We start from the raw sequence: 22,732 nt of genomic DNA, 5'->3' as shown, positions 1-22,732 counted from the left end.
TTGTCTTTTAGCAAGCAAGCAAGTTTATTTAGATAGCACAATTCATACATTGAAGCAATTCAATGTGCTTAACAAAGAAAGATATATGAAAGTACAATAACAAAAACAAATACTAAAATGAAAACATAAAAACAAATGAATACATCATAATAATAAAGAAATACAATAAGAAAACAAAGATTAAAAATTGAATAAAAACATACCTTATAAAAATTATATTATACTGTTGTTACTATTGTTTGGAAATATATTGTCACAGTTCTGGGCAGCAAAGAGTTGGAAAAGAAGGGTGGGAAGCTCCTCGCAGCACCTGGGTTTTGATACATTTTTTATTGTGTTTCTTCTGCTTTTTGTTAATAAATGCCCAACAGGACCCAGAACACTGGCACACTGTCTGTTCTACACTCACCTAAAGGATTATTAGGAACACCTGTTCAATTTCTCATTAATTCAATTATCTAATCAACCAATCACATGGCAGTTGCTTCAATGCATTTAGGGGTGTGGTCCTGGTCAAGACAATCTCCTGAACTCCAAGCTGAATGTCAGAATGGGAAAGAAAGGGGATTTAAGCAATTTTGAGCATAGTATGGTTGTTGGTGCCAGACGGGCCGGTCTGAGTATTTCACTATCTGCTCAGTTACTGGGATTTTCACGCACAACCATTTACAACAGTTTACAAAGAATGGTGTGAAAAGGGAAAAACATCCAGTATGCGGCAGTCCTGTGGGCAAAAATGCCTTGTTGATGCTAGAGGTCAGAGGAGAATGGGCCGACTGATTCAAGCTGATAGAAGAGCAACTTTGACTGAAATAACCACTCGTTACAACCGAGGTATGCAGCAAAGCATTTGTGAAGCCACAACACGCACAACCTTGAGGCGGATGGGCTACAACAGCAGAAGACCCCACCAGGTACCACTTCTGAAAAAGAGGCTACAATTTGCACAAGCACACCAAAATTGGACAGTTGAAGACTGGAAGAATGTTTCTGTTGAGACATTCAGATGGTAGAGTCAGAATTTGGCATAAACAGAATGAGAACATGGATCCATCATGCCTTGTTACCACTGTGCAGGCTGGTGGTGGTGGTGTAATGGTGTGGGGGATGTTTTCTTGGCACACTTTAGGCCCCTTAGTGCCAATTGGGCATCGTTTAAATGCCACATCCTACCTGAGCATTATTTCTGACCATGTCCATCCCTTTATGACCACCATGTACCCATCCTCTGATGGCTACTTCCAGCAGTATAATGCACCATGTCACAAAGCTTGAATCATTTCAAATTGGTTTCTTGAACATGACAATGAGTTCACTGTACTGAAATGGCCCCCACAGTCACCAGATCTCAACCCAATAGAGCATCTTTGGGATGTGGTGGAACGGGAGCTTCGTGCCCTGGATGTGCATCCCACAAATCTCCATCAACTGCAAGATGCTATCCTATCAATATGGGCCAACATTTCTAAAGAATGCTTTCAGCACCTTGTTGAATCAATGCCACGTAGAATTAAGGCAGTTCTGAAGGCAAAAGGGGGTCAAACACAGTATTAGTATGGTGTTCCTAAAAATCCTTAAGGTGAGTGTATGTCTCTACCTGCTGTAACTTGCCAATGGCAATCTGTGCAGTCACTACTCTAACGGACGTTAGATTAGTGTCTGCTAAGTTGAACTTAAATTGAATAATATATTTCATGCTTATGCTTATGATTTACTTAATAGAGACAGTTGAAAAGGAAAAGGTATGTTTTTGCTGAAAGAACAGTAGGTCAGATTTGAACACACTGCAGCATATGCACCTGAGGCAGCAGCTTAGACCACAGCACCCCCTAGGGCATCTCAAAATGTTGAAACCTGGATAGAGTTACTGAGTTGTGGCCATGAGATCCACTTAAACCTGTCCTGCTTAGAGGCCTGGAAAGAGGTAAAAGTGCTTTGTTAGAGTGGCTCTGTCTTTGGTGGGCATCTGTCTAGGGAAATCTTCAAAGCGTCCCATGACCTGTATGGAAGAAAATATAAACATGTTAAACATGTTCGTTTTACAGACAATGCAATAAGGAAAGACCATTGTTTTCACTTGCCTTCCGGAACAATTCTTCTATATGATCTTCACAGGCATAGGTATTGAATGTCTCCAAGATGCGCTGGATGAAAAAGGTGCCCTTTTCAGTATCTCTGTAGGACACAGTATCTGAAGGGAGATTTAGTGTGGGTTATCTTTGTAGGACAGAGTATCTGAAGAGGGGATGTAGTGATTTATATTCATGCACTTAAAATATACTGTATAGTTATATTTACAAACCATATAAAGCCTGAGAATGTGTTCATGTGAGCAACTAACCTGGTGTACAGGACAAAAGGGAGATGAAGTCCTTCTCCTTGTGTTGCCTTCTGATAGAGTCACTTTCGAAATTAATTTCAGGGTTAGTCGCAGCCACAGCGTCACTTACCCAAACAGCCCCGTCCTTGCCTAAAAGAAACACTCTTTAGTATGAAAGCTTTGTACTCAAACATTGTCCTTACAATATTAAATACATTTTTGAAAAATTTACTTTCCAAAGGATTACCTCCCCTGCAGGCCTGAATGAGGATGACTTTGGGTTTATTTATCAGCGCTTTGCAGTTCTCTGTGTTGAGGTGTGTGAAGATGTTGTTGATGGGGAAAATGTCAGGTTTGGGATCAGCTTCCTTGTAATGGATACCCAAAATGTTCCCCAGCTCCCCGTGTGACATGATCACCACAAAGACACTGTCCGACAAGGAGTGCTCCGTCCGTTCAGAGAAAGCTTTCACAGCCTCGTCTATCTCCTGCAAGAGAAAAAGTCTGTCACAGGTGTCAAAATGGATTCACCTTGCATTATAGAATACTACATTTGTTTAAACATAATAGTACTATTAACAAAGTCCATCATGGACTTCATATTAGGACTCTTGGGAGTATGAGAATACAATGTGTGATATTTATTTTTACCCATTTTTAGAATCTGACGTTATTGCTATTATCTCAGTAAAAGGTTATAGCACAAGATATGGCAAATCAGGTAAATGCAAGTTATTAAAATCCATCAAAAAATCATTGGCTTTTATAGGCTATGGTTGTTTTTGGTGAATCAATTTCACTCAGTTTTTCTATTCCTCTGCAAACGAATCCTGCACAGCATATGTGGTAATAGCTTCAACTGTAAATAATCTTGTTAGAAATTCTAAGGAAGGAAATATTTCTAGATGCCACAGAAACCAGTTCTACCATTCTATTTGTCTCTTTTTGTCTCTGCGGTAAGGTTACTTGTGTGAACATGGTTCACCAAACATATGGAATGCTGTGCATTCATATGACTGTTAGACAACTTTTTAACCATGTTCAAGGGGAACAAAATAGCAATTCATCATGGTGGAACAGTGACTTGAAGACAGACCTACAAATAATAACAAGGTGCTCTTTATGATAGAAAGTGATATGTCGGCAGGGGCCTGTACTTGTTTTGATCCTCTGGAATGTCATTCCAGATTTTTACCACAAGCCACCAAATCAGCAGCAGGGATGTTTCCATCTGTGTACCTGTCCAGACAGGTTCTTGTGTTTCACTACATCATATCCAAGATCCTTGAGAAGCTTCTCAATGCTCTCCTCGTCCTTCTCTGCCCCTCGTCTCTTCATGTCCTTATCATCAAAGTCCACGTTGTTAATGAGCAGGGCCAGGCGCGTCCGGCCAGACTTGTCCCTTGGAGGGTAGATCTAATGATATGAGACACAATGACAGGCACAAAGCTGACTGAACCGTAACATAGCCTAGCAACAGTTCGATTCATCAAAATACAAAGGACAAATTGGTCCTAATACACAAGTGGTGCCAAGACCACTGTGTAATAGCAATGTGGGCACAGATTGTCTACACAGTTACTCCCTTTTGTGAAAATACAGGTGAAAACTTACACTGTATGACTATACTGTACTTACGGCTTTTGTGTTTTAAAAAAAGTACTTAATGCAAAAACTGTAAATGAATTAACTCTTAACTCCCTGGGTTAATAAATCGTCTTAGTCTAATACGAGAACTATAAACTCAGCAGCACACAATTCTATTGGAACTGTTTCTATTCCGGTACACATAGAAGAAATATATTAAGAGAAACTAATCTATTCTTTGAAGACCACAAACCTCACGACCCTTCGCTTGAAGAATTTGTGCCTTAAAATCAACTGTGCTTGGGATGAGAACCGAGGACAACGGGCGCTCTATCTGCTGTGACAACTGGGGCAATGGCTGTGCTGCAAGAATTCAAAGTATATTCAGTAAGGTTAGAAGTAGTTCTTACAAACTCTAATCAAGGCTTAAGAGTTTGAGATTGTGACAAACACAGTGTGTATGTTTTACTCACAAATCTGGGCAGGCTGCACGGAGGACAGGCCAAATTTTTCATGAAGTGTTGAATCCCTCTCTTGAACTCGGCCAATCATCTTCTCGCTTGCCTTACTCCCTTTCTTCCGGACCATATCAATGAGACATCGTGCCTGCTCTGCCCTAGCACTGTTTTCCTCCTTTACTGAGTCTTTCTCGTCTTCATTCAGCACCTTGTCCTCCAGAAGGTCATCCAGCAGCTGACTGATCACTTGCTTGGACACACTGTCTATGAAGACTTTCCGGACTTTTGTGAGCTCCTTGTCTGGTGAGAGTAAACAGGATTTAACCAGAGCAATACATTAAACATTGCTGAGGTGACAGGGTTTTATGCTTCTACTTAATAACTGTTTAGGTGCAATTAATCCTAAAATAAAATGCATGGACTGAGCTATGGATGCTAGACCTCACCATTCATAATATTAAAATGTTAACCATGATTTAACCATGACTGAGGGTATACATTTTTTAACCATATTTATATTTTGTGTTATACGATGAATACAGATTAACTCACCAGTCATCGATACAATATTTAATAAACAGATATACAAAGCCCTCCCAAATTATAGGGATAGAGAACACTTTACATTTTAGATCAAACAATTATATGCATTAAAATTACTTTAATGCATAGATTCTCAGCCTTTATTGCAGGGTGTGTTGGAACATTGTTTTCACCGTTTAGAAATAACATCACCTCATTTCCCAATTCACTACACATGCAAAATTATAAACCAGAAGCATTATTATTGAGGTAAAACAGCAACAAAGGTTTTATATGAAGGTAAAACAGCTACATGGGTGTTGTCGGTGTAAAAACATTAGGGCAAAATCTTGAAAAAAAACAAGAAAAGGAACCAGGCAAGCCTAGTTCAGCCGGCCCGTGATTAGAAGGGATGAATGTTGTGGCCCTCACTGGATTCAAACTGAGGTCTCCCATGTGTTAGGCAGTGTCTTTAACCATTACGCCACTAAGCTATAAGGGCCTTGAGTATAGTGTCTCGACATTAGATCATTTTGTTACACATTAACATCACACCAAGTTAGAATTCTTCGCTAGACACCATTAAGCATTTTGTTAAACTGACTAACGTTTCTTAAGTTTACTTCCACCACAAATAGCACTGATGAACTGTATTAGCCAGTAATTATCTTACTAGTATCTACTAACTTACTACTTGGAATAGTCATAAGAATGGAACAATGGCTAGCGAGACTGAAGATGAACTTCACACTGCCAAACGTATTTCATTTCATGGCACAACAAATTTTTTGTCAAGTGAAATGACGAGAGAATTGTGGAAACCCTTCCTCTTTTACTGCCAAAAGGGTTATGATCTAGCCTATATTACCCCAAATGGCATGCATGAATGCGTACTTCAAAAATCCTCCAGAAATAGTTGCACTATAACCATAAAAAGTTTCATTTTAGGCTTACTATAATATAGCTACTGAAGGTTGTAGCCAGCAATGTTTTTGTCGATCCTGAACAAATCCTAATGCATAATTTGTTTCGTGCTATTTCATGGCACAACAATGTTCTTTTTTTTTTTCATTCCTGAATTACACTGATACAATAACTATCAATATAAGTGACAATAACTGACTTTCTCGTCAAGTGGTAAGATGAGAGAATTGTGGAAACCCCTCCTCTTTTACTGCCCAAGGGGTTGTGATATACTGTGTAATACCCCAAAAAGCATGCACAGATACATACTTCCATGGATGCGTAAAATCCACCAGAAATAGTTGCAATATAACCATAAAACTATTTTATTTCAGGCTTACTATAACAATAGGCTTACTAGCCAGCACAGTTTTTGTCTATCCTGAACAAATCCTAATACATCATTTGTTTTGACTATGTCACCGTTCCCCTGGATGTCAGTCTGAATCTCTAACCACTATGCTATTTAACAAGGGGTAGTCAGTCAGTCACTCACTCAGTAAGAGACATTCGCTCTTCTTGGCCGGCTCCGCTGAAGCGGTCCGGCAAAAGATTTGCCAAATTGCAATTCGTTTTGTAGTTGTTAAAAAAATTGGCATACTTGCATACTTAAAAAAACTTGCAAACGTGTAACTAATTTGTAAATTTTTTGTAGCTATCTTGATATTTAGAAACAGGCTCAGATGCTATCTGGAGGGGCAGTGCCCGGCTTAGCCCCCCCACGGATTTGGGCCTGGGCGAAAAACGCACAAGTTTTGTCACTATAACTTCGCTAGACCTGTGATAAAACGATCTGTTGTAAATCACAACATGCAGTGGTACGTTCTACAGCATTTGCAAGTGTCTGAGGACCCTGATTATATTAATATCAACTATATTAAATATTACAGTTTGCGTTCAATTATCAGTTATAAACATGTCTTTATGATGTTACTGCCTTGATCTATTTTTCTCTGCGAATGTACATAGAAGTTGATCGGAGAACTGAGGTATGCAGCAAGTGATCATGTTGTAGTAATCCGCTGTCAAACGTTCAAATGAATGAAACAATTGAACGAGTATATAGATATACTGGTATATATAGACATCACCTACAGGTTAATGGTATAATAATGGTAATTGGTCCGCATGTTGACAAGGACCATACGGAAAAAATCACTGCAAGGATTTTTTTATCAACCACACGGTGGCGGTATTGAGGTTTTTCCTTATTAGCAAGGGCACCATGCTCACCCCGTTTGAGATACAGCCATGAAAGGAGGTAGATAAGTCCATCTCCTCATAAGGAACATAATTGCATTCGGGACTCATTAACTTTGTTTAATGGTTTGACGGCCATTTTGAATTTGTGAAAAACACAAAAAAAAACTGGCACCAAATGTCCGATCCTCACGCACTTTGATATTTGGCATCTATAGACGATGGTCTTCAGAAGTTCTATCAATCAGGCCATTACATTGAAAAACGTGGCCGCCATTGACAGATGAACATGTGCCAGGGTGTGGTTTTGCACATATATAGACACATCTCCTCTAAGGATAATGATATAGTAATTATACTTGGTACGTATGTTGACAAGGACCATACAGAAAAAATGATTGCATCATTTTGTCCCATCCCTGGACCCACTGCCCCAAACATGTCATTGATCATCACCACAAACCCCACCTTCACCCGGAACACCCTTCCAAACAAAAAACTCAAAATCCAATTATACAGCCTACCTACTACACCCAACCTACTCAACTTAATCAACAGCCCCTCTCTCCACATTGTGTCATATGCCTTCTCCACATCAAAATACACCACACCCATCACACAACGTCAGCGCTTTGGCTAACCGTGACCAATGCATCTGCAGTTGACCTACCCAATCCGTGCGTCACTCACCAAACCCCTCTTCTCCAGAAAAAACTCCAGCCTAGCCACCACTGTCTTCTCCATCAGTTTACCCAGAATGGACGTCAATGCTATAGTCCTATAATTCGCTGCCTTCGTAGGGTCCTTACCTGGTTTCAAAAACGGTTCCACCCAGCCAGAACAGTCCCAGACCTCCACACCTTATTATACAACTCAAACACTGCTCGTCTCACACAATCCGGCGCTTTTTCAACCATCACATAGCATATCCAGTCTTTCTTCCTACACCCCTCCAAGGCTTTCTCCAATTCATACATTGAGAACTCTACATCCATCCCCTCACCGGTCTCCTCTTTCCTCACCATTACATCCCCATGTTCCCGGAGTACATCCGCTTGCCTTCGCATACCCTCCTCCGTGATATGACCACACCGATGCACACCCTCAAACGCCCCACCTAGAACATTGGCTTTATCCAGATTCGTGACCACAGGAACACCACCTTCCACCAACACTGGAACCCGTCCCCCGTGTCCTTCCCCACCATCTTCTTAAACATCCTCCACACCCTACTCAGATCTGTCCCACTCCCAACAGTGGAACAGTACTCACGCCACGCCTCCCTTTTAGCTGTTTTAATTGTCCTCCTTGCCACTGCTTGTTTCCTTTGATAATCCCTCAACTTAACTTCTGTCAGACCCTTCTTCGGGACTCTCAATGCAACATCCCTCTCCACCACTCCTTTTGTGCATCCATCCGTCCACCACGGCACCACCCTCCTTTGACCACCACTTTGACACCGGTATCACCAGCACTGAAGCCGCCAATATCCCAGCTGTCACACTCTCTGCACACACATCCACAGACTCCTCCCCTACCGCCACGTCCCCCAATCCTGCACACACACACACGCTAATACTCTTTCCAATCTTCCTAAAACAAAATGTTTGAGTCCCCACTCTACCTCGTCTACATACCCCAAACCCTAATTTACAAACAACTGGATAATGATCACAGACACCAGCGTCAGATCCAGACACGATTCTGAACCCCTCACAACATCAATCCTGGTACCCCTTGTGATGGCAATTTTATCGATCAGAACTCTTAAAAGGAGTAAGAAACAGGGACAAAGTTCTCTTGGCACATTCTAACAGTTATTAACTATTATGCAAATATGAGAGACGCGTCAAACGCTTACAGACATAATCATCCGAGGAGTCTCTAACTCCATACATGAACAATCCGTATTTATTACATAGAAAAAGGGGTGTGGTAAGTTGTTGCCCATCGGTCTCATGTCAATCAAACACATGCCCTTTGTTCTATCACATGTCCTGGGCTTGACACAAGGGACATGGTGTCTTCCCTCATATGGTTAACTTTCTCAACCCTTGAGGGAAACTTAAAGCATCTAGACAACATACAGGTTGGCAGATGATTAAGCCTACAACCTACTACCAATCAAGAATGCCCCCTAAGACATATACCAGAACCCTCTATACTACATTCCTAAGGAACAGAAAGGACTGACATCTTCTTTGTCTAGGCAGGAGGACATGGCCCAAATACCTAATAATCCTCTGATATTATACAGACATGTGTCACAATCAAAGTAAAGATTTACATACCAGCCAATAGAAAGACAGACATTTCTCAAATGTACCTTAGTTCAAAATTTCCATAACACCCTCCCATCATTCAAGCACACCAGGCCGCGACACCCCATAAAGTCCTCCACCGTTCTCCCATTGCCATCCTTCCGCACACTCCCCCACACTTCATTACCTGCATTAAAATCCCCACACCACATCACCTTTCCCTCATTGAATCTCCTCTTTCAACATCCCCAACACCACTCACTCACAGAGATTATAGAATATTCTCTTTATGTCCTACAATTTCTACACCCACACAATCTGACACCATTACCTCCACCCTTCTGTAGTTCACACCAACTTTAACAAATGTAGCAAAGCCCCCACTCGCACCCTCAATTTTATCACACATAACTGACCTGAAGCCTGGGATCACAAAATCCAAAATGGGTTTAAGCCACGTTTGCGCTCATAGACATAATAAAGAGTAGACGCCGCATTGGCTGCTGGGCGCAAGAAATACGTCCACCATCTTGGACCGGTCATACTCCTAGTTGTATAGCAGCAGAAGCAACGACGCCAGAGCACTGTGCAGCATATTCCTGCTCAAATCGGCAGACCATCGAAAGCAGGGCCCTGGGGATTACTTTTCACAAGTAAGATAACATTTCAGATCTTCAGATAGACCTCATGGCAAAGCAGGGCCATGAGTACACAAAGGACAGGGAGACCAGGCTAAATATGGATGTGTTTCACTCATGTTGGATGCCATGTCCATCAGAAAACATGTGTAATACAATCCACATACCCAGTCAATGTCTGGTTTTGTAGACATGGGTGATGGAATCAGTGAGACTGATGTTGCTACTGAGGCTCTTGTGTTCATGGTGGTTGGCCTACAGGGACATTGGAAGGCTCCCATTGCTTACTTCCTGACCAGGTCACTCTCTCCATAAACACAAAGCGTCCTTCTCAGTCATGCTTTGGAGGAGTTGCATGTACAGGTCATCCGGGTGTTATGTGTAACAATGGATGGGCATGCCTCCAATGTCAGCATTTGCAACCAACTTGGGTGTGAGCTGAAGGGAGACCCACAAGAGCCGCTTCAAACCAGTTTCTCACATCCGGTGGCTGGCGAGAATGTATTTGTAATATGGACGCTTGTCACATGCTCAAGTTGGCACGTAATACAGTGGGGCAAAAAAGTACTTAGTCAGCCACCAATTGTGCAAGTTCTCCCACTTAAAAAGATGAGAGGCCTGTAATTTTCATCATAGATACACAGATACTATGAGAGACAAAATAAGAAAAAAAATCCAGAAAATCACATTGTAGGATTTTTAATGAATTTATTGGTAAATTATGGTGGAAATAAGTATTTGGTCTTTAACAAAAGTTAATCTCAATACTTTGTTATATACCCTTTGTTGGCAATGACAGAGGTCAAATGTTTTCTGTAAGTCTTCACAAGGTTTTCACACACTGTTGCTGGTATTTTGGCCCATTCCTCCATGCAGATCTCCTCTAGAGCAGTGATGCTTTGGGGCTGTCGCTGGGCAACACAGACTTTCAACTCCCTCCAAAGATTTTCTATGGGGTTGAGATCTGGTGACTGGCTAGGTCACTCCAGGACCTTGAAATGCCTCTTACGAAGCCAGTCCTTCGTTGCCTGGGCAGTGTGTTTGGGATCATTGTCATGCTGAAAGACCCAGCCACGTTTCATCTTCAATGCCCTTGCTGATGGAAGGAGGTTTTCACTCAAAATCATGGCCCCATTCATTCTTTCCTTTACACGGATCAGTCGTCCTGGTCCCTTTGCAGAAAAACAGCCCCAAAGCATGATGTTTCCACCCCCATGCTTCACAGTGGGTATGGTGTTCTTTGGATGCAACTCAGCATTCTTTCTCCTCCAAACACAGTGTTTACCAAAAAGTTATATTTTGGTTTCATCTGACCATATGACATTCTCCCAATCCTCTTCTGGACCATCCAAATGCTCTCTAGCAAACCTCAGACGGGCCTGGACATGTACTGGCTTAAGCAGGGGGACACATCTGGCACTGCAGGGTTTGAGTCCCTGGCGGCATTATGTGTTACTGATGGTAGCCTTTGTTACTTTGGTCCCAGCTCTCTGCAGGTCATTCACTAGGTCCCCCTGTGTGGTTCTGGGATTTTTGCTCACCGTTCTTGTGATAATTTTGACCCCACTGGGTGAGATCTTGCGTGGAGCCCTGGATCAATGGAGATTATCAGTGGTCTTGTATGTCTTCCATTTTCTTATAATTGCTCCCACAGTTGATTTCTTCACACCAAGCTGCTAACCTATTGCAGATTCAGTCTTCCCAGCCTGGTGCAGGTCTACAATTTTGTTTCTTGTGTCCTTTGACAGCTCTTTGGTCTTGGCCATAGTGGAGTTTGGAGTGTGACTGTTGGAGGTTGTGGATAGGTGTCTTTTATACTGATAACAAGTTGAGTGGAGGACAGAGGAGCCTCTTAAAGAAGAAGTTACAGGTCTGTGAGAGCCAGAAATCTTGCTTGTTTGTAGGTGACCAAATACTTATTTTACCAAGGAATTTACCAATGAATTCATTAAAAATCCTACAATGTGATTTTCTCTCATAGTTGAAGTGTACCTATGATGAAAATTACAGGCCTCTTTCATCTCTTTAAGTGGGAGAACGTGCACAATTGGTGGCTGACTAAATACTTTTTTGCCCCACTGTATGTTGCAGGTAAATGATGATCGTTGTAGACCTATTTGTACAAATTATGCCTCTGCTGCTAAATGTTATATCTAAATATTGTTGTCTGTCCATTTGCACAGTTATGGCTGGACGTGATGATCAACATTTTGCTCTTTGTATTTGCTCAGCAGTGACTGATTCTTACTCTGCAGGCATACAGTCCAATTGCAACGACCACCGGACATATCAATTGGAGGTACATCAATCATCTCAATGATGTGCAAAAAAAAGATGGACTGCATGCTGCCAATACAATTACAGACAAACATGTCTACTTTGAGAACCACAAGATGAGGGTGTCCCCTGGCTGCACAGACACTGAGTCGCTCCGTGTCAGTGGCTCTCCGCACAATGAGGGATCTTAGGTACTCTCAGTTTAAGGACTGTGAGGCAATGGCAGAATTCATTGAGGTAATACAATTAGTGATTATAGAACCAAGTACATGTTTTTTTTAATAATTCATCGGAGTGGTAAAGTTCTCAAGCAAATACTAATACTTGCATGTTTACTCGTTGAGCATACAGTTTAGAAATATGCACTGTGTTCTTTGTATATTTTGAGTTTTTCAAGTTATCCCAGTTCTGCAATTATATTGTCCCAAGTTAATGTTTCTTTGTCTACAAGTATGCTGTATAAGTTAAACAAGAAACTGATCCCATTCCTAAAAACATGGATGCAAACTAATTATCTATCTGCCCTGGTAGCTGTTTATCATTTTCATTCTCTGTGAGTTTGCACCCCTGTGATAGGCAATCAAGACTGGGTGATTACACATTACTGCTTTGAATTAACAAATTTACATGGGGCGTCTTTTTTCACCATGATCAGAGTAATACAACTTTTTTCTTTTGCAGGTACTGGTCGGTCGTCGGATTTGTCATCAATATCGACATGAACTCAAAGTTCAGCGGTATGTGCTCACCTACAGGTTCAGCCAAGATCACTTGGAGCTCCTATTTAATTCAATCAGAGCATCAGGTAGGGTTGGTGTTCTTTTAATTACAATTAATTCAGAAAATATACCTAATGAATATCTTTATGTCTTGTGAGTAATGTATGAATTGTGTGCCTGTTTTCCATACAAGGCGGCTGGAATAACAATCCATCGGCACGCCAGTTCCAGGCCATCTTCCGCCACCTGATGGTTCGGTGTGGTGTCTCACCTGGTGAGACAGAAAATGTGGCAGCCCAGGATAACACTGTGTCCCTGTCTGCTGTGGAGATGTCCTCTCCTGAAACTGCTGAAGAGCACCCATCTCCATTTGCCAACATTTCGGTCCTTGTGTGTGACCACAGTTATATCCCCACTCGGTTTGGTGGTCTGATGGAAAATGCTCTGGTCTACATAGCAGGGTTTGTAGTCTGGCATATTCTATGAAAACTGGTTAATATGGTGCTGAGAGCTGCAGAGAGGGTGATCCGCCAAGCTTCCCCAATGCAAGGTCCTAAGGTGTCGACAGTAACACACATTGTCTGGGAGGAGATTGGAACGGAGGATGTTTTTCTGCTTGGGGAACACATTGAGGAGACACAGTTTGGCATCGACAACCATCATTCTGACTTGTTGTCATTGGTTGTGTCTGTGTTTCTCAAAATAAGGCTGCACCACATTGCCAAACTCACCTCTCTTAAACTGCAGAAAGGGAGCACGAGGAAGAAGCTCTGCAAAACTGTCCTCTTTCATGGGTTTTAGAGTGTGTGCATGTGTGTGGTTCCATGACAATTCAAGACTTTCATTCAAAATTCCAGCATCCCAAAACTAGTTCTGTACTTTAACCTTACTCAAACATATTATCTTTATGTCATATCTGTCATCATTCTGACAAGATTAACACTGAAATTAACAATGGTTTGTGAGATTGTGTATAGTGAAGTTTATCTTTACATTATGTCTTTGAGATTGTCTTAACCCTGATCTCTTTCCCTCTGGGTTCTGTAAAGCACTTTGTAACTCTGTTTTGAAAATTGCTACATTAATTAAGTTTGTAGACTTTTCAAGGGAGTTTTAACAAAGTAAATGTGCAGTTTAAATAAAAACAGTCACTTTTCATTTCATCCTGCTATTTTAGACAGAGTACTGGGACCCGTGTGTATGTTGGGAGGGGGGCTACGAAATGAAAGAGAGAGAAAGAAAACAAAAATTATATATCTGACTTTACTGCCACCATAGATGCGATGCCGTGCCTATCAAATTCCTCATGGGTATCTCCGCTTGCAAACGCAGTAAAACGTACTACCACGGATGTGTGATTTACAATTACAAATAGTTTTGTCACAGGTCTGGCGAAACCTTTGAGACTAAACTTATTTTGGTCAGTGTAATTAATGAGTTGCGTGATTCCAAATATCAAGTTAGTTACAAGTATGCAAAAAAAAGATGCTAATAATGCCTACGAAACTTTTCTACATTCATAAGGCATTATGGTACATGTCTTACAACATAACTAGACTGAGGGTTATAGCGAAAGTAGTCTTGACTGCAGGCTTTCGAAGAGCAAATATATAGCTTATATTTAAACAGTTTTGCTTACCCCTTATAGAAGTAAGCAAAAGTCGATCATTTTCAAAGGCTAACATATGCTTTATAATTACGCAATTTACCTGCCATTACTTAGACGACGAGGTAGGTCACTCTTCTTGGGGGCGGTTTCGTACAGAACGAAGAAATGCTTCCCATAAGCAGCGTAATATCACCAATCATGCGTGCCTTTTTCCTTATGGGCTCTTCCGTCGCCAGGGTTTTCAACTATATAGAAAATGCCCTGAGCACAACTCAAACCCACCCTCAAGACAATACTAAAGGCATTCAACTGCAGGTCCGCAGACGTCGCTAACCACCACCCAGAACTTCCTTTTTGTTATTTCCTTATTCCTTATTGGGTGCGCCTATCGTACACAGCTGCACTAATAAGGTCGTTTCCTTTTTGAGCATGCGAACAGCTGTTATTGATAGAGCAGATGTCACTGATAAGAAAACTATTCGGTTTTTTGGATGTATTGATAATGTTAGCATTTAAATGAACATACTTTCCAGATGTAAAGATATCAGGCTATGGCTAGCTATTACTTCATAACATTGCTTGGTCTCATGGTATCCGGTTATCTGTTAACTTTAAAGCAGGTTCTTCTGATGTTAGCTAGGTAGATGTCTAAGGTCAAAAATATTGTCCTAGGACATAAATATTCCGACATTTTCAATTATCCAAAAGCTATTCTCTCCATGTACGGCCGTTATTAATCATGTATATCAGATATTAACGTTTTTATTCAATAGCGAACCATTAAAGCCATCTACACTTATGGGATAATGGGGTAACATGAGCCAGTAGGAAAGTTGACCTACCCCACTGCATCTAGACAACTGTACAAAATGTTGGCCCTGTGACCAAATATTCAGGAAGAACCCATCATTTTCAACTAGTAGTGATGAAGAAAGCCACGTGGGAGCAATTTAATGTTTTTTTAACCAAAAAACAGTTTTTTGATAGTCAAAGTACATTTTTCATATCAGGTATAATAATTGTTACATCAAACCAAATGTATCCAGGTCTCAAAATATTTCAAACATGTCGGTGAATTGCCACTTTATTAAAACGTGCATATTTTGCAAATTATTTTTATAGGGGTGAGGATTACATTTGCATGCATATCTTTTTCTGCCTCCTTAATACTAACGGGAAGAGACAGACTGGTGATGATGGCAACAACAGGTTTGTTATTCACAAGAAGTTCACCCAACAGTAACTTTACAATGGGCATCTGTATTTGATGTGAAAAGGCAGCACGCATGGATTAATCTACACATTCTTAATCACTAATAAAGGGAGAGAGGTGTCTTACAAGATTCTTCACAGATGTTATCCCTATAATAATCTCCTCTCTGAGTATGTAGTTAGTGTACAAAGTGAATGAGGTTTCTGTGAATTGGAAAATGAGACATGGGACCATTTATTCTATGAGAGTTCATACAGCAAAATATTTTGGTCAGATATGAAAATATATATCAGTATTATCTTTATTTTCTAAGATGTGTGCACCTACAAATATTACTAAATTTGATTTTCGTTTTTTATTTCACACACAAACATTGTGATTGGCAATACACAATGAATTTACTGGTTTTATCTGTTCCAGCATTGAAGCCATCGTCCATTTCAGTATAATTATTCTAGACCCAAACTTTCATAAAGCACAGAGTCTCTCTCCTGAACTCGGCCAATCATCTTCTTGCTTGCCTGGGGCCCTTTCTTCCGGACCATATCAATGAGACATCGTGCCTGCTCTGCCCTAGCATTGTTTTCCTCCTTTACTGAGTCTTTCTCTTCTTCATTCAGCACCTTGTCCTCCAGAAGGTCATCCAGCAGCTGACTGATCACTGGCTTGGACACTCTGGCCACAAATTCATTACGAACCTGGGAGAGCTTCTGATCTGGTGAAAGTAATAGGATTCAATTAAATAATTGTTAGAAATCGGCCATTTCATATAGTGGTTGTAATAATTAGCATACCCATTTGTCAAGGGAGAGAGAAATTATATTATTTATTGCAGCATTAGAAAGTCTTGTTCATGAGATTACGGACCAGGTCTTCCTTACACAACCTCAATCTCATCTCAGTCACTCTCTTCTCCCTGTAATGTTGGTTACAAGCTGATATATACACTCACCTAAAGGATTATTAGGAACACCATACTAATATGGTGTTTTTCCCCCTTTCGCCTTCAGAACTGCCTTAAGTCTATGTGGCATTGATTCAACAAGGTGCTGAAAGCATTCTTTAGAAATGTTGGCCCATATTGATAGGATAACATCCTGCAGTTGATGGAGATTTGTGAGATTCACATCCAGGGCACGAAGCTCCCGTTCCACCACATCCCAAAGATGCTCTATTGGGTTGAGATCAGGTGACTGTGGGGGCCATTTCAGTACAGTGAACTCATTGTCATGTTCAAGAAATCAATTTGAAATGATTCGAGCTTTGTGACATGGTGCATTATCCTGCTGGAAGTAGCCATCAGAGGATGGGTACATGGTGGTCATAAAGGGATGGACATGGTCAGAAACAATGCTCAGGTAGGCCGTGGCATTTAAACGATGCCCAATTGGCACTAAGGGGCCTAAAGTGTGCCAAGAAAACATCCCCCACACCATTACACCACCACCAGCCTGCACAGTGGTAACAAGGTATGATGGATCCATGTTCTCATTCTGTTTACGCCAAATTCTGACTCTACCATCTGAATGTCTCAACAGAAATCGAGACTCATCAGACCAGGCAACATTCTTCCAGTCTTCAACTGTCCAATTTTGGTGAGCTCGTGGAAATTGTAGCCTCTTTTTCGTATTTGTAGTGGAGATGAGTGGTACCCGGTGGGGTCCATCCACCTCAAGGTTGTGCGTGTTGTGGCTTCACAAATGCTTTGCTGCATACCTTGGTTGTAACGAGTGGTTATTTCAGTCAAAGTTGCTCTTCTATCAGCTTGAATCAGTCGGCCCATTCTCCTCTGACCTCTAGCATCAACAAGGCATTGACGCCCACAGGACTGCCGCATACTGGACGTTTATCCCTTTACACACCATTCTTTGTAAACCCTAGAAATGATTGTGCGTGAAAATCCCAGTAACTGAGCAGATTGTGAAATACTCAGACCGGCCCGTCTGGCACCAACAACCATGCCACGCTCAAAATTGTTTAAATCACCTTTCTTTCCCATTCTGACATTCAGTTTGGAGTTCAGGAGATTGTCTTGATCAGGACCACACCCCTAAATGCATTGAAGCAACTGCCATGTGATTGGTTGATTAGATAATTGCATTAATGAGAAATTGAACAGGTGTTCCTAATAATCCTTTAGGTGAGTGTACTTTGAAGGGTGTGTTTACCTAGCAAAGATCAGGTTTCCAAGACCCCCATGCCAAATGGTCAATGTAAAACATTCCTGGGGTTAGTAGAGCGCAACCTACAGAGAGATAATCTAAACAGAGAGGTTTCTGTTGTTCTCATTATCTAGGCACATTCACCTACAATGAAACATACATTCACATTGGCCCTCATTTATCATTCTTGCGTAGAAACGGGCGTATATGTTGGCGTAAGATTTTGCTTACACTCCTCTCATCACCTGATTTATGAAACTGTGCGTACCTTTAAAATCCAGGTGTACGCAATACCTTCCCTTGATAAATGCCGCGGATGAAAACGATCGTCATTAGAATAACACGCCCCTATATATTCAAGTCTCCGCTTCCCCCACGCCCTTATTTTACGCCATGGACACACTGAAGACGGCAAAAAAGAGAAACTTCTCTGACGTGGAGATTGAGACGATCACCAGGGAGGTAGAAAGAAATAAAATTGTTACATTTGGCAGTTTAAAAAGCGGAATAAAAGATGATGATGTGATGTGGAGTACCATTCATTCACATTAATAACTGCATGACAATTTGTAATATTCGTCTTATTATTTCATGATATTTATCAATGACGTTTATTGTTATTTAGAAGAAGAATGTCGTTATTAATATTATTTCTATTATTGTCTAAAAGAAGAAGAATGTCATTTTTATTATTTTGTCAGTCTGAATTATATTTTGGTAATTCAAAGCCTTTTATTACTGAACCCAGTCCATGCGCAACTGCCGGGCCTAACCCTGAAACTTCATGTAAAGCGCACAGACTCGCATCTGAAGGAATACATATAAGTCAAATGCTTTGGTAAAGTCACACAAATGAAACCTTGAAGTCCATGTTGCACAAAAATAAACACTGAAGTTTGTAATTATGTTGTTGTTTTTTTTACAGTAGGTCATAATATATCACATCTTTTAGTTTGTCCATGTCCATGTGCAATATTTTGTTGTCATCCATCCACCAAAGATCACTCCAAATATAACTATTAATACTGTTTTATTTTCAGTTTACATCTGCACTGGCATAACATCAGTGCACGAGGGAACTGCAGCAGGGGCTGAGTATACGGCTACACATTTTTTACTTGAGACAAGTCAAAATAAAAGTCCCGTCTCTTCACACATGCGCACAATTAACTCTTGCACAATTTTGGGTATACAACAGTCAGTATCATAATTAAACAACATAATATAACATAAATGATGAGAACATATAACTCAACATGCGCATTTCCGCACTAACTCAAAACGTGCGTACACCACCTCCTGAGCTGGCGTAGGATTTGAGAGTGCCGTACGCCAACGTCCATATTGATAAATCTCAAAGTCACCGTGGTTTTGGGTGTACGCCAGGTGTACGCTGGAAATTTGGTGTACGCACTTTTGATAAATGAGGGCCATTGTAATTGTTAATGCTCAGCTTTGAAAATTGCTTTGAAAATTGGGATATACAGTATATTCTACATTTCTATATACTGAGAAAGCAGCTGCCAGTTTCCTGCAGTCCACAAAACATGAGAAATAACAAAACACTGTTATATTCATACAAATGTAATACACAATGGCCCTCATTTATCATTATTGCGTAGAAACGGGCGTATATGTTGGCGTAAGATTTTGCTTACACTCCTCTCACCGCCTGATTTATGAAGCTGTGCGTACCTTTAAAATCCAGGTGTACGCAATACCTGCCCTTGATAAATGCCGCGGCTGAAAACGATCGTCATTAGAATAACACGCCCCTATATATTCAAGTCTCCGCTTCCCCCACGCCCTCATTTTACGCCATGGACACACGGAAGACGGCAAAAAATAGAAACTTTGGAGATTGAGACGATCACCAGGGAGGTAGAAAGAAATATAATTGTTACATTTGGCAGTTTAAAAAGCGGAATAAAAGATGATGATGTGATGTGGAGTACCATTCATTCACATTAATAATTGCATGACAATTTGTAATATTCGTCTTATTATTTTATGATATTTATTATTAATGACGTTTATTGCTATTTAGAAGAAGAATGTCGTTATTATTATTATTTCTATTATTATTATTATTTAAAAGAAGAATGTCATTTTTATTATTTTGTCAGTCTGAATTATATTTTGGTAATTCAAAGCCTTTTATTACTGAACCCACTCCGTGCGCAACTGCCGGGCCTAACCCTGAAACGTCATGTAAAGCGCACAGGCTCGCATCTGAAGGAATACATATAAATCAAATGCTTTGGTAAAGTCACACAAATTAAACATTGAAGTCCATGTTGCACAAAAATAAACACTGAAGTTTGTAATTATGTTGTTGTTTTTTTTTACAGTGGGTCATAATATATCATATCTTTTAGTTTGACAGTGCGTTAGGATTTTTTTTCCTGCGCATTTCCGCACTAACTCAAAACGTGCGTACACCACCTCATGAGCTGGCGTAGGATTTGAGAGTGCCGTACGCCAAACGTCCATATTGATAAATCTCAAAGTCACCGTGGTTCTGGGTGTACGCCAGGTGTACGCTGGAAAATTGGTGTACGCACTTTTGATAGATGAGGGCCAATATAACTACAAACAATCTTTGTAAATTGAGCACCGGTTTTGGTGAAGTGAGAACATTTTGCATGGTCCTCACTTATAAAATACAGATTTTCAGTCTCTGGGTTAAGGTTAGAATTAAGGTTAGGATTAGGGTAATTAGGGATTAGTTAGCATTTGGGGTTTAGTTGAGTGTTAGGTTTAGGGTTAGTTTTACTTTTAGAGTAATGGTTTATGGGAATTTTTTTCTTTTAAGGTACAAATATATTAAATTCAATACAAATTTGGGCATGTGTGTTTATCAATTGTTTCTTTGAAGGGACAATCTGATGGACGGGCGAGAATGTTTTAATGAGGAAAATCCCAGACACTGATTTTCTTTTTAAACGTTAACTTAACATATTAACTGCAGACTTATGCTTGTATTTATGCTAGCTGTTCAGTAAACAATTATTACACAGACCTTTTACATTTATAGTTGCAATAACAGACCATCATGTTGGTTTACTTCTGCATTCTGAAATAAAAACACTCTGCAAAAATTGTTGATGAAATACCGGAAATTGTAGAAGCGGAATGAGGGATGCAGGTCCAGGACTAAAGCGGCAAATGCAGGACTATCACTAGAACATGCGCGCACACAGTATTATTGTTCTTATATTTCTTCATAAAATTAACTCATCCAGATCGAATAAGACTTGTGTATTAACCTTGCTTGCCTCATTTGGGTATATTTCAAGGCTATCGAAAGTGAAAGTGTACGTTTGTTGAATAGCTACTGTACATGCTCGAAGTTCAAACGACTGCCCTAATTAAAATGTTCTTCAAATGTATGTTTGTCATACCATGTTTGTTTTACTCTTAGTTTTTAAAATAAATGTAAACAAAACAGCCGATACTGTTTATAGCTAGCATACCTGCCATTTTTTAGAGATCGATTGTCTTCTGTTCTGTCGTTAATGATAAACGTTCTTCTTGACGCCGAGGCAAAAAGTTGGTTTGATATTGGATATTCAACGGGTTTATGGTTAGGGACCGTGTATAAATTACATGCCTTATTAATTAAATAGGTTTTTAATGTGGATAGAAGAGAAACCTCCAACCACTTTCAGATTGTTCTGAGAGCACACCCACATGCTGCAGAGCCTTTGGTTTTTGCAAGAAATTTTAATTAATTATTAAACTTCTTGCAAAAATGTATTATTATATTTAATAGATAATTTTTTATACACATTAGAAATGTGAAAAATGCTATATTTTTTGTTAAACACATTTGAAAATTGAAAAATGCACAATTTTTGTTAAACTTAGAAACTGCAAACCACTTTCAAATTGTTCAGAGAGCACCCCCTCAAGTTGCACATCCTGGTTTGGAAAGAATTCAGATTGTCCAATTTTATGCAAATCACCCATGCCTATTGCTGGGGTCTGACCAAACATAGTATAGGCAGTTGTGAAATACTATCTGTTTGATTAAAACAATAGAACTTTAGTTCCACAATAATAAAGTTCCATTGTCTGCTTTTGCTGTCCTTTTTAAAAACGTAATCCCGTTAATTGAAAAAGTGAACCTGTTAATCTTCAACCCTTGCCCAGAATATCCAGAGGCAAGGTGGACGTTGTGTATTATAACATAGCAATCGGATGTATTACTTACAATCTGTCTTGTCTCCACAGGTTGAACTGGGTGACTTGATGGAATTGCATTAGCATTTAGTCCTCTTCTAAGTGAATGTGGGTCACAATACTCTGTAAAAATGTTCTTGCAAACTTTGTATGTCTCATTGGCAAAGTTGCTCCATTGATTCTCCCACAATACGATCCGGGAGAGGCAGAGGTATTGTCCCAATTGCAGAGCGAATTTAATTTCAAACCAAAACCCCGGGAGCAGGCAATCAGCATGGTCAAGATGTGATCAGGCAGAATTCGATCCAAACAAAGGAAATCCAGAAATTCAAAGTTCATTTATCAAATGCACCGAATAACACAGCCTCATTCTGCACAATGAAATTCATGGGACATAGCACACGACCCCCCCGTCTCAGTTCCAAGGTGTTACGCTGCTATATTATTGTGCTGGGGGATATGAGGAATGCACTTTCTAACCTTTCTCAGTCTCCTCCAGTTTTAATTTTTAGGAGGAGATGAGGTCCTGGTCCACACCTGTGGAGTACCTAGTTTGGGGGGCCCGTTGCTGTCCCTGTCCTTGTCCACCTGGTCATACTTTTGACCCAGTCTAGAATC

At 40.3% G+C, this 22,732-nt stretch overlaps 2 protein-coding genes across 2 annotated transcripts; both read right to left on the bottom strand.

Annotated features, from left to right (window-relative positions):
• Window positions 1–1,518: 1,518 nt before the first annotated feature.
• LOC105011822 (caspase-1-like) lies at window positions 1,519–14,895 on the bottom strand. The gene is made up of 8 exons (XM_010872191.5): window positions 14,655–14,895; window positions 4,381–4,665; window positions 4,161–4,270; window positions 3,560–3,736; window positions 2,568–2,808; window positions 2,342–2,470; window positions 2,082–2,191; window positions 1,519–1,999 (listed from the first exon to the last, which is right to left on the bottom strand). The coding sequence occupies exons 1-8, from the start codon at window positions 14,659–14,661 to the stop codon at window positions 1,907–1,909; spliced, it is 1,152 nt and encodes a 383-aa protein (XP_010870493.3). The 5' UTR covers window positions 14,662–14,895; the 3' UTR covers window positions 1,519–1,906.
• A 728-nt stretch (window positions 14,896–15,623) lies between these two features.
• LOC105011821 (caspase recruitment domain-containing protein 18-like) lies at window positions 15,624–21,471 on the bottom strand. Its single transcript, NM_001310940.1, is given in 2 exon segments — window positions 15,624–16,482; window positions 21,406–21,471. Coding segments are annotated over 2 exon segments (273 nt in total). The 5' UTR covers window positions 21,413–21,471; the 3' UTR covers window positions 15,624–16,216.
• Between the last annotated feature and the right edge of the window lie 1,261 nt (window positions 21,472–22,732).

The sequence above is a fragment of the Esox lucius genome, chromosome 8 (genome assembly GCF_011004845.1).
Source record: "Esox lucius isolate fEsoLuc1 chromosome 8, fEsoLuc1.pri, whole genome shotgun sequence".
Taxonomy (NCBI): domain Eukaryota; kingdom Metazoa; phylum Chordata; class Actinopteri; order Esociformes; family Esocidae; genus Esox; species Esox lucius.
This window is presented reverse-complemented; position numbering and strand designations above follow the sequence as displayed.

Excerpts from the sequence above, each read along its gene's own strand:
- LOC105011822 (XM_010872191.5), bottom strand. Across the intron at positions 3,737-4,160 it reads TTCAAGCGAAGGGTCGTGAG|ATCTACCCTCCAAGGGACAA; the intron begins GTTTGTGGTCTT and ends TCATATCATTAG. Across the intron at positions 2,809-3,559 it reads ACAAGAACCTGTCTGGACAG|GAGATAGACGAGGCTGTGAA; the intron begins GTACACAGATGG and ends TTTCTCTTGCAG.